This window comes from Oncorhynchus kisutch, linkage group LG12 (genome assembly GCF_002021735.2).
Source record: "Oncorhynchus kisutch isolate 150728-3 linkage group LG12, Okis_V2, whole genome shotgun sequence".
In the NCBI taxonomy this organism is placed as follows: domain Eukaryota; kingdom Metazoa; phylum Chordata; class Actinopteri; order Salmoniformes; family Salmonidae; genus Oncorhynchus; species Oncorhynchus kisutch.
The window spans coordinates 26,149,413-26,167,436 of NC_034185.2; the positions used below are offsets into that span (position 1 = coordinate 26,149,413).

The following is an 18,024-nucleotide window of genomic DNA, read 5'->3' on the forward strand; positions in this document are numbered from 1 at the left end:
TGACCAGTCTGCCTACCCACCTGCCTGACCAGTCTGCCTGCCCTGACCTCGAGCCTGCCTGCCACTCTGTACCTCCTGAACTCTGATCTGGTTTTGACCTTTTGCCTGTCCACGACCATTCTCTTGCCTACCCTTTTTGGAACTAATAAATATCAAATACTCAAACCATCTGCCTCCCGTGTCTGCATCTGGGTCTGGCCCTCAGCCCTTATGCCCCGGGACCTCTGGTACTGACTGATGCTGGCCTGGCTATGCCTGAAGAGAATGCAGGTTGGCATTTATTGGGTTGACTCATGACCTGGAGGTAGCTCTGCAGGGTATTCACTAGCTGGCATAGTCACACAAGTCATAACATTTTAAACCTAACCCTAACCTCACTGCTAACCTTATGTCGAACCCTAAACATAAATTAAGTACAAAAAGCAAATTTTTGTTTTCATGGATTTTGACGATATAGTCAAATTGCCACTGGCCCATCTAGTGGAAATCGCTGAGCTCTGCCTCCAGGACAAGTTTCATCCCAGTAAACGTCAATCTGCTCCAAAAATACTGTAGTGCTGCCAGGACCCTATGTGAGGAGGCCCAGAACCAATCTGTGAGGGGTTTGTTATGGAAATGTCCCTAATCTCAGACTGCTGCCTCCACTGCAGCACTACCTCACTGAGAATTCAGACCCAGTCACACCTCTATGCTGCCATCACAGTCAGCACAGAGAGGAAAGAGGGGGAGAAGAGGGAGATGAAGGGAGGTAGAGAAAGAAAATAGAGAGAGAGGGATGAGAGAGAAAGAGAGTAGAGGGAGCTAGATATGGAGAGAGAGAAAAGGAAAAGGGGGAGAGAGGGAGAGGAGAGGGCGCTAGATATGGAGAGAGAGCAGAAAGAGAGAGCTGTGGTTGAGATGAGAACATGATGAGATGAGGTTCACATAAGGTGAACGAATGAAGGTGTGACTAAATCTACACTACAGTTGCTGGGGGAAGAGAGCCTGGGAGAAAAAGGTGGGTGAAACAAAAGGTGAGATATTGATGGAGAAGGAAAGAGAAGGAGTCAAATGGAAAATTATTGGATGCCAGCAAATAGAAGAGGGGGAAATCGGAAGAAAGAAAGAATCAATGTTGACCAACACGAATGCAAAGGAGTATAGTATACTACAAGCTGTATTCCATAAGAGGCATTGGTGCACTTACTGTACTGCCATTCTGCCCATGTAATGTGGAGACAGTGAAGACACTGGGACTAATTGCCTTTATTAAGGCGTCGGCATGCTTCCCAGCTGAAACAGTTCGTTTTGGACTTCGGTAAGGTTTTTTTCCCCAGCTGTTCGGGCACACAAAATGTTTTCTATATACGCCCCTTCATCCGTGATTGGTCAACTGTAGGGATTCTTCAATAAAGTCTGTTGTCATTCAATGAGAGACTACTCGTTTTCAACCAAATTTTTTCATTGAGAAATACTGCACCAAATATCTTAGTTAGTTGGAAAATTAAAAAAAAATTAAAAATAAAATAAAAGATCTCCTCTGCAAAAACAGCAAAATTGATCTTAGATTAATTCTGACTATTTTGAGGAAGTATATATTGGCTACAGTACAGGGACAAACAGTACTATTGCCTCTTTTTTCTAGTTTTTCAAGCAAAGGTCTTTTAAGGGATAAGGGAGTATGCGATCAACCTCGTTTGGTTCGCCTAGCTGACCTCGGCTAGCCGCCAGCTGAACTGAAGCATGTTGACGCCTTTAGGGTCCTGCCTCATGTCCACTCCAAGCGTGACAGCCATAGACGCATGTCTATCTACTGTAACTCTACATTACTGCTTCCACCCTTGGACACAAGAACAAAGCTGCAGCAGTCTTCAAAGCGCGCTGTGTGACACACAGGACCTAGTCGTATCAGCGTCTCCATCTAAAGGAAAAGCAGGTGGCCAGATGGAGCCTATTTCCTCCCAGTCAGTCAATCTCAAATTGGATCAGCCAGTGGTGCCTATATGCTACAATACACAGGGGCTACATCTGCAGTTAGGGCCATCACAGGAGGAAATAGCTAGGCTACATCTCTGAGGGGGAGAGGAGTGGCTGAATGAAATAGCTAGGCTACATCTCTGAGGGGGAGAGGAGCGGCTGAAGGAAATAGCTAGGCTACATCTCTCAGAGGGGGAGAGGAGCGGCTGGAGGAAATAGCTAGGCTACATCTCTCAGAGGGGGAGAGGAGCGGCTGGAAGAAACAGCTAGGCTACATCTCTGAGGGGGAGAGGAGCGGCTGGAGGAAATAGCTAGGCTACATATCTCAGAGGGGGAGAGGAGCGGCTGGAGGAAATATCTAGGCTACATCTCTCATAGGGGGAGAGGAGCGGCTGGAGGAAATAGCTAGGCTACATATCTCAGAGGGGGAGAGGAGCGGCTGGAGGAAATAGCTAGGCTACATCTCTCAGAGGGGGAGAGGAGCGGCTGAAGGAAATAGCTAGGCTACATCTCAGAGGGGGAGAGGAGCGGCTGGAGGAAATATCTAGGCTACATCTCTCATAGGGGGAGAGGAGCGGCTGGAGGAAATAGATAGGCTACATATCTCAGAGGGGGAGAGGAGCGGCTGGAGGAAATAGCTAGGCTACATATCTCAGAGGGGGAGAGGAGCGGCTGGAGGAAATAGCTAGGCTACATATCTCAGAGGGGAGAGGAGTGGCTGCAGAACTTATTTTGTGATGCTAATACTAGGACATGGCGAGGCGTCTCACACCAGCTCAAGCCAGCTCTCACTCTCTCCTCACAGACAACTGAGCAATCTCTGCAATGAAGTCAAAGAGGCAGTGCACTCACAGGTAAAGGTAAAACTAGCTCAAAAGGGTGTCTGTCTGTCTGTGTGTGTGTGTGTGTGTGTGTGTGTGTGTGTGTGTGTGTGTGTGTGTGTGTGTGTGTGTGTGTGTGTGTGTGTGTGTGTGTGTGTGTCTCTCAACTGTGTTTGTGTGTTTTCAGGGGCATATCACAGTTCAAAATGTAGCTCCTAAATTGAATACCGCAGGGAGAGAGTGAGAGAAGGGGAGTTGGAGGAAAGAGAGAAAGGGAATGAAACAGTGAGTCAAAGGGAGAGAGGGATAGAAAGGGGAAAATAAAGCGAGCATAAGAGAGAGGGAAAATAGAGAGAGGAGGAAGTGAAAGAGAGAGACAGAAGACTGCAGAGTGATGACTTGATTAATGAGAGGGCTGATGAAAGACTCATGTTGACGCCAACGGACTCAGCTCAGCAGCACACAATGCAGGGAGGAGAGGGTGAGGGGGGGGATGAAGAGAAGGAGAAAAGAAACAGAACAGATTAAAAGGAGAAAAGAGAGACATTGGAGCATGCATCAACCTGGTCAGGTCAACCAAACTGAATCTACCATTCACAGGTCAAAGACACTATTTACATTGGCAGGATTAAAGAACAGCTCCTCATTAGACAGAGAGGGCCGTTTGAGCTACAGAGCAAGATGGTCTGTGTGACTGGAGAAGAGGGGTAAAATACAACACAACTTTATTGAATCTTCAGACACACAGTTGAGAGGAGCACAGGGTCAAGCTGGATGGAGAGCATGGTGTGGGGTTACGGGTCTTGCTCAAGGGCCAAACGGTAGGGTTATTTTGGGTTAGAATATGAACCCAGCAGCCCTCCAGTTGCCAGATCAATTTCCCCCCTTTCACAACGCCGGACTGGGATTTGAACTGGCGACCTTTCGGCTACATGTCCAACTCTTTAGCCGCTGGGCTACATACCGCTCCCTGGGTGACTCTCAGAATGACATTGAAACTAAAGCCACACTAGTAAATGTGTGAATTATTTCTGATTGTGGTGGTTGAGTGTATTTCGTGATGAGCTTCATCAGCAGTTTATTTACTCATAGGATGAATTGCAGATACAGTGCATTCGGAAAGTATTCAGAACCTTTGACTTTTTTCACATTTTGTCACGTTACAGTTATTTTCAGGTCTCTCCAGAGATGTCCAATTGGGTTCAAATCCAGGCTCTGGCTGGGCCACTCAAGGACATACAGAGACTTGTCCCGAAGCCACTCCTGCGCTGTCTTGGGTGTGTGTTTAGGGTTGTTGTCAAGTTGGAAGGTAAAACTTCACCCCAGTCTGAGGTCCTGAGGCTCTGGAGCAGGTTTTCGTCAAGGATCTCTCTGTACTTTGCTCTGTTCATCTTTCCCTCGATCCTGACTTGTCTCCCAGTCCCTGCCAATGAAAAACATCCCCACAGCATGATGCATGCTTCACCATAGGGATTGTGCCAGGTTTCCTCCAGACTTGACGCTTGGCATTCAGGCCAAATAGTTCAATCTTGATTTCATCAGACCAGAGAATGTCGTTTCTCATGGTCTGAGTCCTTTAGGTGCCTTTTGGCAAACTCCAAGTGGGCTGTCATGTGCCTTTTACTGAGGAGTGGCTTCCACCTGACCACTCTACCATAAAAGGCCTGATTAGTGGAGTGGTGCAGAGATGGTTGTCCTTCTGGAAAGTTCTCCCATCTCCACAGAGGAGCTCTGGGTTCTTGATCACCTGCTTGACCAAGGCCCTTCTCTCCTGTTTTCTCACTTTGGCCGGGCGGTCAGCTCTAGGAAGTTTTGGTGGTTCCAAACTTCTTCCATTTAAGAATGATGGAGGCCACTGAGTTCTTGGGGACCTTCAATGGTGCAGACATTTTTTGGTACCCTTCCCCAGATCTGTGCCTCGACACAATCCTGTCTCAGAGCTCTACTGACAATTCCTTCAACCTCATGGCTTGGTTTTTCCTCTGACATACACTGTCAACTGTGGGACCTTATATAGACAGGTGTGTGCCTTTCCAAATCATGTCCAATCAATTGAATTTACCACAGGTGGACTACAATCAAGTTGTAGAAACATCTCAAGGATGATCAATGGAAACAGGATGCACCTGAGCTCAATTTCGAGTCTCATAGCAAAGGGTCTGAATTCTTATGTAAATAAATCCATTTCTGTTTTTATTTTTAATATATTTGCAAAAATGTCTAAAAACCTGTTTTCGCTATGTCATTATGGGGTATTGTGTGTAGATTGATGAGGGAAAAAAACTATTGAATCCATTTTAGAATAAGGCTGTAAAGTAACAAAATGTGGAAAAAGTCAAGGGGTCTAAATACTTTCTGAATGCATTGTACATTGTTCTGTTTTCTATGGAATTGTGTATCTTCTATCAGTTTATACCTGTTATGAAACAGAGAGTGCATTATCGATGTGTGTCCACTAGGGGCAACAGTGGAAACCATTGTGTGGTTAGCTCACGTGTCCTGGCCATTCCTTCTTTCTTAATCCCCCCTCCCTCCAATCAATTAACTGATACAGACCACTGTCCAACTTGGTGCCCCACCTCTTCTCTCTCTACCCCCTCCACATCTCTGACATAGTTGGAGATGGAATGGATGGAGCAGAACCTACCTACCTACCTTACTCACTTACCTCACTCACTCACTTACCTCACTCACTCACTCACTTACCTCACTCACTCACTCACTTACCTCACTCACTCACTCACTTACCTCACTCACTCACTCACCTCACTAACTCACTCACTCACCTCACTAACTCACTCACCTCACTCACTCACTCACTCACTCACTCACTTACCTCACTCACTCACTCACTCACTCACTCACTCACACACAGTCCTTTTCTAAATGAAGGAGGGGAGCACTATGCATATCTAAATTCAACAGACAACATCAGAAACAAACGCAGCATGTTCTCAAGGTCAGTGTGACCTGACAGTCTGTGTCACATGGGGGGAGACTGTAGCCTGGTGCACTCTGGGAAGTCAAGAGCGTTTCCTTAGTTACTGGAGAGCGCCAGCAGAGGGGAAGTGTCTCAATGTGCCAGGGCATCCTCTCTGAAATGTCATTGAAGACAGAGAGCAGAGCATAGCAGATTGGCCGGACAGTTCAGGATTAGGGCCAATGTCTCCTGGATTAGGGACTATTTCTGAAGGGATTAGGTCCATTCCTCCGCTATGGAGTTTGAGACTGACCCACAGAACCGTTTTCTGGTAGGGATTATTACACATCTCCAGCTGAAACAGGTCAGGTGATGGAGGAAGTGCCTAGAATAGCATTGATAGGTAGTGGACGCAATGACGTAGATAGAGTGGAACAGCAAATTGGGTTGTTAAGAGCTCTCAATGCTACATTTTTAAAACAGTCAGGCATGGAATTTGTTACACCAGTCAGAAGAGTATGGCAGATTTCAATCAATTTCACTCATGGACTACAGGCATCTTAGTATTTTATAGCATCTGTCCATCCTCAACTATCCCTGCATAGTCCTGCCCAGTCAGGATTTAACACCAGGAACTATAAATAGCAGCAAAGCCAGCCTGTCAGAATGTTTACTGAGGGGTTTCTTCTCTCCTCTCCTGAGCAGCACAGAGACAGACAGATAGACAGCAGGGGAAGAAGAGTGAACACAACACACAGCACAGCTGGGGATTTTATGTCATGAATCAAAGCAAATGACAAGCTTGGGATATATTTGGATTAAGCCTTTTCCTAAAATAAATGTAATTCAGCCGGCTAGGATTTGGTCGTTTTTTCTGCGAGGCGAGGGATTATGGCTATTGTATAAACCCATGGCTTTATGATCAATGTTTGACAGCTCTGGACCTCCCTGTGTTTGATCCTGTCGGAAGAGGTGAGGGATGAGTGTGTGTGTGTGTGTGTGTGTGTGTGTGTGTGTGTGTGTGTGTGTGTGTGTGTGTGTGTGTGTGTGTGTGTGTGTGTGTGTGTGTGTGTGTGTGTGTGTGTGTGTGTGTGTGTGTGTGTGTGTGTGTGCGCCTGCATACAGCTCTGTTAGCTTTAGTGGTTTAGTAAACAGACAATTATTCCATCCAATATCCTGAGATTTTTTTCTTCTTAAAGACTTTATTTAGCTAGGTTTAAATGAAAATATGAACATACTATAGGCTATCTGAGGACCACAGCCACATATCCAGTCGACAGACCTGGAGTCAAGCCACCTCTCCCTGAGGCCAGTCAGCTGCAGCTTGGAGCCTGGAGGAGAGGAGACAGCAGGGAAAAGGAGGAGGGCTTCTGGTTGGGGCAGGTGGGGTCTGGTCCACTGCCAGACACGAAGGGTGAAGGGAGCCAATACATACAGCTGTACGCTACACGCCCCGATAATACATTACCTACGCCCCTCTTTCCCCCCATATAGTAAATTAAAAACAGAACTCATTCAACTGAAATATGACTTCTGCATTTAACCCCAAATCCTCGTCATTGGCACCCGGGGACCAGTTGTTGTTAGAGGTTAAATGCCTTGTTCAAGGGCAGAATGGCAGATTTGTCCACCTTGCCGGCTCTGGGATTCGAACCAGCAACATTCCGGTTACTGACCCAACGCTCTTAACCGCTAGGCTACCTGCCGCCGTGACGGTGGACAGATATGACTGTGTGGTCCTATCTGTAACTCAGAGGGTGAGGGTCTGACCTCTCATTGTGTGACAACCAGGGCCTATTGACCTACTATTACAGGACAATCTCCATTCTGAATCATAGAGCAACGAATGTCACGACCTGCTACAGACCACCAACACTTATATAGAAATAATATGTAGCAAGTGTCCAAAACATCTGCTGACCTCTACTGCATTAACGACAGCGGTTACAACAGCTATGGTTGTGCTACCATCATCAGCCAATCCATACCAGAGGAGAAGCACGTTATTCCCTGTCCCAATGACAGCTCCATCGGTCCTGCGACCCCTGGCCCTGCACGTACACCCTGGACCACACACCGTCCCTCCCCTGTGTCTGTCAGCCTGGCAGCAAGGTTACTGTGGTCTCTGTTTACGCAACTTTATCAGACTTGATCTTCGCTCAACACTACACACACACCTAACAGCTCCACAGCTGCACCACACAGGACCCAGTCAGGGCTGTGTGTGTGTGTGTGTGTGTGTGTGTGTGTGTGTGTGTGTGTGTGTGTGTGTGTGTGTGTGTGTGTGTGTGTGTGTGTGTGTGTGTGTGTGTGTGTGTGTGTGTGTGTGTGTGTGTGTGTGTGTGTGTGTGTGTGTGTGTGTGTGTGTGTGTGTGTGTCAATGCTAGCAGTGCAGACAGGGAGCCAGGCACGCAGGAAGTGTAAAACTCCAGTGAACCAGGCTGCTGTTGTGGTACTGCCATTCAAGACATGACCTCTCTCCCTCTCTCTCAGTCTCTGTGTGTCTCTCTTTGTCTCTCTCTCCCCGTCTGTCTGTCTGTCGCTCTCTATGTCTGTCTGTTTGTCGCTCTCTATGTCTGTCTGTCTGTCTCTCTGTGTCTGTCTGTCTCTCTCTCCCCGTCTGTCTGTCTCTCTCTCCCCGTCTGTCTGTCTCTCTCCCCGTCTGTCTGTCTCTCTCCCCGTCTGTCTGTCTGTCTCTCTCTGTCTATGTCTGTGTCTCTCTGTCTATGTCTCTATGTCTGTGTCTCTCTGTCTATGTCTCTATGTCTGTGTCTCTATGTCTCTCTATGTCTGTGTCTGTCTCTCTGTCTGTCTGTGTCTCTATGTCTGTGTCTCTATGTCTGTGTCTCTATGTCTATGTCTCTATGTCTATGTCTCTATGTCTGTGTCTCTCTGTCTGTGTCTCTATGTCTGTGTCTCTATGTCTGTGTCTCTATGTCTCTCTATGTCTGTGTCTGTCTCTCTGTCTGTCTGTGTCTCTCTGTCTGTGTCTGTGTCTCTGTCTGTGTCTCTGTGTCGCTGTCTCTGTGTCTGTGTGTCTCTGTGTCTGTGTCTCTCTGTGTCTGTGTCTCTCTGTGTCTGTGTTTCTCTGTGTGTCTCTCTGTGTGTCTCTCTGTCTGTGTATCTCTGTGTGTGTCTCTTTGTCTGTGTCTCTCTGTGTCTGTGTGTCTCTCTGTCTGTGTCTCTCTGTCTGTGTCTCTCTGTCTGTGTCTCTCTGTCTGTGTCTCTCTGTATGTGTCTCTGTGTCTGTGTCTCTCTGTCTGTGTCTCTGTGTGTCTCTCTGTGTGTCTCTCTGTCTGTGTCTCTGTCTGTGTCTCTCTGTCTGTGTCTGTGTCTCTGTCTGTGTCTGTGTGTCTGTGTTTCTCTGTGTCTGTGTCTCTAAGGCTGTGTCTCTCTGTCTGTGTCTGTGTCTCTCTGTCTGTGTCTCTGTCTGTGTCTGTGTTTCTCTGTGTCTGTGTTTCTCTGTGTCTGTGTCTCTAAGGCTGTGTCTCTAAGGCTGTGTCTCTGGGTCTGTGTTTTGCCGCTCGTGCTAGTGTCATCTATTTCAGTATGTTATTTTATTGTGTTACTATTTGTGTGTGCAAATATTCTTACCTTTTAACTCTGCATTGTTGGTTAAGTAAGCATTTCACGGTAAAGTCTACACCTGTGACAAATACATTTTGATTTGAATAGTGTTCGTGCAGTGTGTGTGGGTGCGTGTTTGTGCGTGCGTGCGTGTGTTTGTGCATGGGCGCGTGTGTTGGTGCGTGTGTTGGTGCGTGTGTTTGTGTGTGTTTGTGCGTGTGTTTGTGTGGGTGCGTGCGTGTGTTTGTGCGTGGGTGGGTGTGTGTGTGTTTGTGTTGTGTTTGTGCGTGGGTGCGTGCGTGTGTTTGTGCGTGTGTTTGTCTGTGGGTGCGTGCGTGCGTTTGTGTATGTGTGGGTGTTTGTGGGTGCGTGTGTTTGTGCGTGTGTTCGTGGGTGTGTGTGTTTGTGCGTGTGTTTGTGCGTGAAACGTGCGTTTGTGCGTGGGTGCGTGTGTTTGTGCATGTGTTTGTGTGTTTGTGCGTGTGTTTGTGCGTGTATTTGTGTGTTTGTGCATGTGTTTGTGCGTGCGTGGGTGCGTGTGTTTGTGCGTGGGTGCGTGTGTTTGTGCGTGTGTTTGTTGCTGGGTGCGTGTGTTTGTGCGTGGGTGCGTTTGTTTGTGTGTGGGTGCGTGTGTTTGTGCGTGGGTGCGTGTGTGTGTGTGTTTGTGCGTGGGTGAGTGTGTTTGTGCATGTGTTTGTTGCTGGGTGCGTGTGTTTGTGCGTGGGTCAAATCAAATCAAATCAAAATCTAATTTTATTTGTCACATACACATGGTTAGCAGATGTTAATGCGAGTGTAGCGAAATGCTTGTGCTTCTAGTTCCGACAATGCAGTAATAACCAACAAGTAATCTAACTAACAATTCCAAAACTACTGTCTTATACACAGTGTAAGGGGATAAAGAATATGTACATAAGGATATATGAATGAGTGATGGTACAGAGCAGCATAGGCAAGATACAGTAGATGGTATCGAGTACAGTATATACATATGAGATGAGTATGTAAACAAAGTGGCATAGTTAAAGTGGCTAGTGATACATGTATTACATAAGGATACAGTCGATGATATAGAGTACAGTATATACGTATGCATATGAGATGAATAATGTAGGATAAGTAACATTATATAAGGCAGCATTGTTTAAAGTGGCTAGTGATATATTTACATAATTTCCCATCAATTCCCATTATTAAAGTGGCTGGAGTTGAGTCAGTGTCAGTGTCAGTGTGTTGGCAACAGCCACTCCATGTTAGTGGTGGCTGTTTAACAGTCTGATGGCCTTGAGATAGAAGCTGTTTTTCAGTCTCTCGGTCCCAGCTTTGATGCACCTGTACTGACCTCGCCTTCTGGATGATAGCGGGGTGAACAGGCAGTGGCTCGGGTGGTTGATGTCCTTGATGATCTTTATGGCCTTCCTGTAACATTGGGTGGTGTAGGTGTCCTGGAGGGCAGGTAGTTTGCCCCCGGTGATGCGTTGTGCAGACCTCACTACCCTCTGGAGAGCCTTACGGTTGAGGGCGGAGCAGTTGCCGTACCAGGCGGTGATACAGCCCGCCAGGATGCTCTCGATTGTGCATCTGTAGAAGTTTGTGAGTGCTTTTGGTGACAAGCCGAATTTCTTCAGCTTCCTGAGGTTGAAGAGGCGCTGCTGCGCCTTCTTCACGATGCTGTCTGTGTGAGTGGACCAATTCAGTTTGTCTGTGATGTGTATGCCGAGGAACTTAAAACTTGCTACCCTCTCCACTACTGTTCCATCGATGTGGATAGGGGGGTGTTCCCTCTGCTGTTTCCTGAAGTCCACAATCATCTCCTTAGTTTTGTTGACGTTGAGTGTGAGGTTATTTTCCTGACACCACACTCCAAGGGCCCTCACCTCCTCCCTGTAGGCCGTCTCGTCGTTGTTGGTAATCAAGCCTACCACTGTTGTGTCGTCCGCAAACTTGTTGGAGTTGGAGGCGTGCGTGGCCACGCAGTCGTGGGTGAACAGGGAGTACAGGAGAGGGCTCAGAACGTACCCTTGTGGGGCCCCAGTGTTGAGGATCAGCGGGGAGGAGATGTTGTTGCCTACCCTCACCACCTGGGGGCGGCCCGTCAGGAAGTCCAGTACCCAGTTGCACAGGGCGGGGTCGAGACCCAGGGTCTCGAGCTTGATGACGAGCTTGGAGGGTACTATGGTGTTGAATGCCGAGCTGTAGTCGATGAACAGCATTCTCACATAGGTATTCCTCTTGTCCAGATGGGTTAGGGCAGTGTGCAGTGTGGTTGAGATTTTATCGTCTGTGGACCTATTTGGGCGGTAAGCAAATTGGAGTGGGTCTAGGGTGTCAGGTAGGGTGGAGGTGATATGGTCCTTGACTAGTCTCTCAAAGCACTGGTAGTCGTTTAGCTCAGTTACCTTAGCTTTCTGCGTGGGTGCATTTGTTTGTGCGTGGGTGGGTGCGTTTGTTTGTGCGTGGGTGGGTGGGTGCGTTTGTTTGTGCGTCGGTGCGTGTGTTTGTGCGTGGGTGCGTGTGTTTGTGCATGTGTTTGTTGCTGGGTGCGTGTGTTTGTGCGTGGGTCAAATCAAATCAAATCAAAATCTAATTTTATTTGTCACATACACATGGTTAGCAGATGTTAATGCGAGTGTAGCGAAATGCTTGTGCTTCTAGTTCCGACAATGCAGTAATAACCAACAAGTAATCTAACTAACAATTCCAAAACTACTGTCTTATACACAGTGTAAGGGGATAAAGAATATGTACATAAGGATATATGAATGAGTGATGGTACAGAGCAGCATAGGCAAGATACAGTAGATGGTATCGAGTACAGTATATACATATGAGATGAGTATGTAAACAAAGTGGCATAGTTAAAGTGGCTAGTGATACATGTATTACATAAGGATACAGTCGATGATATAGAGTACAGTATATACGTATGCATATGAGATGAATAATGTAGGATAAGTAACATTATATAAGGCAGCATTGTTTAAAGTGGCTAGTGATATATTTACATAATTTCCCATCAATTCCCATTATTAAAGTGGCTGGAGTTGAGTCAGTGTCAGTGTCAGTGTGTTGGCAACAGCCACTCCATGTTAGTGGTGGCTGTTTAACAGTCTGATGGCCTTGAGATAGAAGCTGTTTTTCAGTCTCTCGGTCCCAGCTTTGATGCACCTGTACTGACCTCGCCTTCTGGATGATAGCGGGGTGAACAGGCAGTGGCTCGGGTGGTTGATGTCCTTGATGATCTTTATGGCCTTCCTGTAACATTGGGTGGTGTAGGTGTCCTGGAGGGCAGGTAGTTTGCCCTCGGTGATGCGTTGTGCAGACCTCACTACCCTCTGGAGAGCCTTACGGTTGAGGGCGGAGCAGTTGCCGTACCAGGCGGTGATACAGCCCGCCAGGATGCTCTCGATTGTGCATCTGTAGAAGTTTGTGAGTGCTTTTGGTGACAAGCCGAATTTCTTCAGCCTCCTGAGGTTGAAGAGGCGCTGCTGCGCCTTCTTCACGATGCTGTCTGTGTGAGTGGACCAATTCAGTTTGTCTGTGATGTGTATGCCGAGGAACTTAAAACTTGCTACCCTCTCCACTACTGTTCCATCGATGTGGATAGGGGGGTGTTCCCTCTGCTGTTTCCTGAAGTCCACAATCATCTCCTTAGTTTTGTTGACGTTGAGTGTGAGGTTATTTTCCTGACACCACACTCCAAGGGCCCTCACCTCCTCCCTGTAGGCCGTCTCGTCGTTGTTGGTAATCAAGCCTACCACTGTTGTGTCGTCCGCAAACTTGTTGGAGTTGGAGGCGTGCGTGGCCACGCAGTCGTGGGTGAACAGGGAGTACAGGAGAGGGCTCAGAACGTACCCTTGTGGGGCCCCAGTGTTGAGGATCAGCGGGGAGGAGATGTTGTTGCCTACCCTCACCACCTGGGGGCGGCCCGTCAGGAAGTCCAGTACCCAGTTGCACAGGGCGGGGTCGAGACCCAGGGTCTCGAGCTTGATGACGAGCTTGGAGGGTACTATGGTGTTGAATGCCGAGCTGTAGTCGATGAACAGCATTCTCACATAGGTATTCCTCTTGTCCAGATGGGTTAGGGCAGTGTGCAGTGTGGTTGAGATTTTATCGTCTGTGGACCTATTTGGGCGGTAAGCAAATTGGAGTGGGTCTAGGGTGTCAGGTAGGGTGGAGGTGATATGGTCCTTGACTAGTCTCTCAAAGCACTGGTAGTCGTTTAGCTCAGTTACCTTAGCTTTCTGCGTGGGTGCATTTGTTTGTGCGTGGGTGGGTGCGTTTGTTTGTGCGTGGGTGGGTGGGTGCGTTTGTTTGTGCGTGGGTGCGTGTGTTTGTGCGTGGGTGCGTGTGTTTGTGCGTGGGTGCGTATGTGCGTGCATTCATAGATATGTGTCGGATGGGGGTAATGTCTGTCTCCCTATGGTCACTCTCTCTTTCCCCTGCAATGCTGTGCCTCATCCCATTGGCTGAGCAGCTGTAGCTGTGTGATCTGTCTGCCAGTCAGTCAGCGAGACAGTGTGTGTATGACTCATCCATTGCACACCACCGAGCCGAATTACACACTGACTACTGTTAGAACACACCGGCAGACACTGGCATTCGAACGGACGTTAGTATTCGATTACTTGCGAGGTTCTTATTTATTTTTTAAAGCTTATTTGAATTAAAAGGCTTTGTCAAAAATGTAATTATCTATGTGGCATTGCTACATAGAAGGTTAGACCATGACATTATACATTCATATAAAACAAGAGTTTTATGACAGCTTTACCGGCAGGCGACACGTCTCAGGCGTGTAACGTGTAACCGTGGGCCCATCAAACAGCACTCCAGTCAGATGCTCCCTGTGTAGCAAATGAAGTGGGAAAAGTCCAAATCAATGCAAAATGGATTTACAATTATAGAATGAAGTTGGATAAATGAGAAGGGGAAGGCTACAATGATCAACCAACAGGTTGTTCAATATGAATGTAGACAAGAACACAGGGAGTGCAGTAAAATAGTCTCAATTAGCCTAGTGCAGCTAGCTAGATTATTTACATCAAGTTGATGCAGTCAAGACAGACACTACCAGATGAGATGAAAGATAACCTATTGCAGAAACAAGTTTAACTTGCGCAAGTCGGTTTGGCTACTTTGTCTCTCTCCCTCTGTGTCAGACAAACCGACCCCTGCTCCTCTCGCGTCCCTACCCCAACACCTGTGCAGAAACACACAGAAACACACTCCTCTACTGAGTCACACAATCAATTCCCCATTGAAGATGTGTATATATATATACAGTATACACTGCTCAAAAAATTAAGGGAACACTAAAATAACACATCCTAGATCTGAATGAATGAAAGAAATATTCTTATTAAATACTTTTTTCTTTACATAGTTGAATGTGCTGACAACAAAATCACACAAACATTATCAATGGAAATCAAATTTGTCAACCCATGGAGGTCTGGATTTGGAGTCACACTCAAAATTAATGTGGAAAACCACACTACAGGCTGATCCAACTTTGATGTAATGTCCTTAAAACAAGTCAAAATGAGGCTCAGTAGTGTGTGTGGCCTCCACGTGCCTGTATGACCTCCCTACAACGCCTGGGCATGCTCCTGACGAGGTGGCAGATGGTCTCCTGATGGATCTCCTCCCAGACCTGGACTAAAGCATCCGCCAACTCCTGGACAGTCTGTGGTGCAATGTGGCGTAGGTGGATGGAGCGAGACATGATGTCCCAGATGTGCTCAATTGGATTCAGGTCTGGGGAACGGGCGGGCCAGTCCATAGCATCAATGCCTTCCTCTTGCAGGAACTGCTGACACACTCCAGCCACATGAGGTCTAGCATTGTCTTGCATTAGGAGGAACCCAGGGCCAACCGCACCAGCATATGATCTCACAAGGGGTCTGAGGATCTCATCTCGGTACCTAATGGCAGTCAGGCTACCTCTGGCGAGCACATGGAGGGCTGTGCGGCGCCCCAAAGACATGCCACCCCACACCATGACTGACCCACCACCAAACCGGTCATGCTGGAGGATGTTGCAGGCAGCAGAACGTTCTCACGGCATCTCCAGACTCTGTCACGTTTGTCACATGTGCTCAGTGTGAACCTGCTTTCATCTGTGAAGAGCACAGGGTGCCAGTGGTGAATTTGCCAATCTTGGTGTTCTCTGGCAAATGCCAAACGTCCTGCACGGTGTTGATCTGTAGGCACAACCCCCACCTGTGGACGTCGGGCCCTCATACCACCCTCATGGAGTCTGTTTCTGACCGTTTGAGCAGACACATGCACATTTGTGGCCTGCTGGAGGTCATTTTGCAGTGCTCCTCCTGCTCCTCCTTGCACAAAGGCGGAGGTAGCGCTCCTGCTGCTGGGTTGTTGCCCTCCTACGGCCTCCTCCACGTCTCCTGATGTAATCGCCTGTCTCCTGGTAGCGCCTCCATGCTCTGGACACTACGCTGACAGACACAGCAAACCTTCTTGCCACAGCTCGCATTGATGTGCCATCCTGGATGAGCTGCACTACCTGAGCCACTTGTGTGGGTTGTAGACTCAGTCTCATGCTACCACTAGAGTGAAAGAACCGCCAGCATTCAAAAGTGACCAAAACATCAGCCAGGAAGCATAGGAACTGAGAAGTGGTCTGTGGTCACCACCTGCAGAACCACTCCTTTATTGGGGGTGTCTTGCTAATTGCCTATAATTTCCACCTGTTGTCTATTCCATTTGCACAACAAAATGTGAAATGTATTGTCAATCAGTGTTGCTTCCTAAGTGGACAGTTTGATTTCACAGAAGTGTGATTGACTTGTTGTTACATTGTGTTGTTTAAGTGTTCCCTTTATTTTTTTGAGCAGTGTATATAAATATATATATAAATAAAATCATGATATTGTTTGAATAGTGAAATAATTCAAAAAAACCTGCAGACAGCCACCAGAGACAAACAAGACTTGATCACTCGCTGACTCGACCCCAGGGGCTTGACTTAGGGCTGGGCAATATATCATATACCGGTATTTATGCAGGGACCGGTTTGGGTTTTGACTTCACCTTCTATACCAGTATTTGCATGTTTGGTTTGTTAAATGTGATATGCCATGTGTATAGTTTACTCCTCTACTTGAGTAGTCTCTCTCTCTCCCTCCCTGTCCATGCCGCTTAACACAGACCTGGCCCCGCCCCCTGTCACTCAAAGAGCGTATTTGTTGTTGCTTGACCACGAGACACTTTCGTTCAGTCTGCATGGACAATGCAGCACATGCAACAATGTTGATGACAACAATGTTGTTTCCACTTTGATCTTAATATAAATCCACAAGCGTTCTATAATTACAATATTAGTTTGTGTTTCTTACATCTGCAAACAGCTAGTTTGTATTACCAAATTAAGCTAACTCGTGTTAGCCACTAATGCTAATCGCTAGTTAGCTATATGAATAAAGATTTAATGTAGCCAAAGATTATAGGTTCCCCTAGGAAACACTGAACATCACTTTGGTTCCTACCCTGTCACAATAACTCGTCCATGGCATTTTCATTCGTTGTCATGTCAAACACTGTATTCAAAGTGTCCACTATTATTTATATTCTAACTATAGAATGTTTATTATAATTCTATTTCCATGATTCCAAAAGTTCACCCAAATGTTTTGATCTAAATCGCAATTGCAACATTTGGTTAAAAAAAATAAGGTCTAGTATTTTTGCCATATCGTGGCAGTGTGGAAAAATCTCAAATGAGTGCAGGAAATGCAGAAATTGATGGAAATACAGGAAATGATTTTAGGTTGAAGTTGAATTGAACAGTATAAACCAATCAGAATGGAGAAAGACCCATTGAAATCACTTAGAATGTATGTGTTGCCACCCTAAGTTCACAAACTACTCAAAGCAAATGTAGAAATGTTATTAATCAAAAACATAAAATACCGTCAAAATGTTTTAAAATACCATGATGTGATATTTTGCCCATATCGCCCAGCCCTATCTTGACTGTTAAGTGTGCTATAGGAGTGAAGGGGGTGATGTCTGGGTTACAAAGCTCACACACACACACACACACACACACACACACACACACACACACACACACACACACACACACACACACACACACACACACACACACACAGTGAACCTTCTCTGGCATGTTCCCCAGTCAGGGAATGAATCAATTATTAGATGTTAGTGAATGGCATCATCCTACAGAGTGTTAATTTGTCTACTCCCACTGACAGGGAATTGAATCTGGTCAGACTAACTGCAGCCAGAAAACAAGTCATCACTTCTGTTTATTTTTTAGAGGGGGGACGTATACATACATACAGTTGAAGTCAGAAGTTTACATGCACCTTAACCATCAACATTTAAATTCAGTTTTCACAATTCCTGACATTTAATCCTAGTAAAAAAGTCCCTGTTTTAGGTCAGTTAGGATCACCACTTTATTTTAAGAATGTGAAATGTCAGAATAATAGTAGAGAGAATGATTTCTTTCAGCTTTTATTTCTTTCATCACATTCCCAGTGGGTCAGAAGTTTACATACACTCAATTAGTATTTGGTAGCATTGCCTTTAAATTGTTTAACTTGGGTCAAACGTTTTGGGTAGCCTTCCACAAGCTTCCCACAATAAGTTGGGTGAATTTTGGCCCATTCCTCCTGACAGAGCTGGTGTAACTGAGTCAGGTTTATAGGTATCCTTGCTCGCACACGCTTTTTCAGTTCTGCCCACAAATCTTCTATAGGATTGAGG

The 18,024-nt window shown here is 46.6% G+C and overlaps 1 protein-coding gene across 2 annotated transcripts in view; it reads right to left on the bottom strand.

The window, feature by feature from the left end:
• Positions 1–18,024, bottom strand: part of LOC109900784 (calcipressin-2) — a 119,919-nt gene that overhangs the window by 74,089 nt on the left and 27,806 nt on the right. The window contains exon 3 of one of the 2 annotated variants that reach the window (XM_031837240.1): positions 14,039–14,111. The exons of the other annotated variant lie outside the window; for it this stretch is intronic. Within the exon in view, the coding sequence (XP_031693100.1) occupies positions 14,039–14,111 (73 nt within the window). The remainder of the gene's footprint in view (positions 1–14,038; positions 14,112–18,024) is intronic. 2 annotated transcript variants of the gene reach the window in all.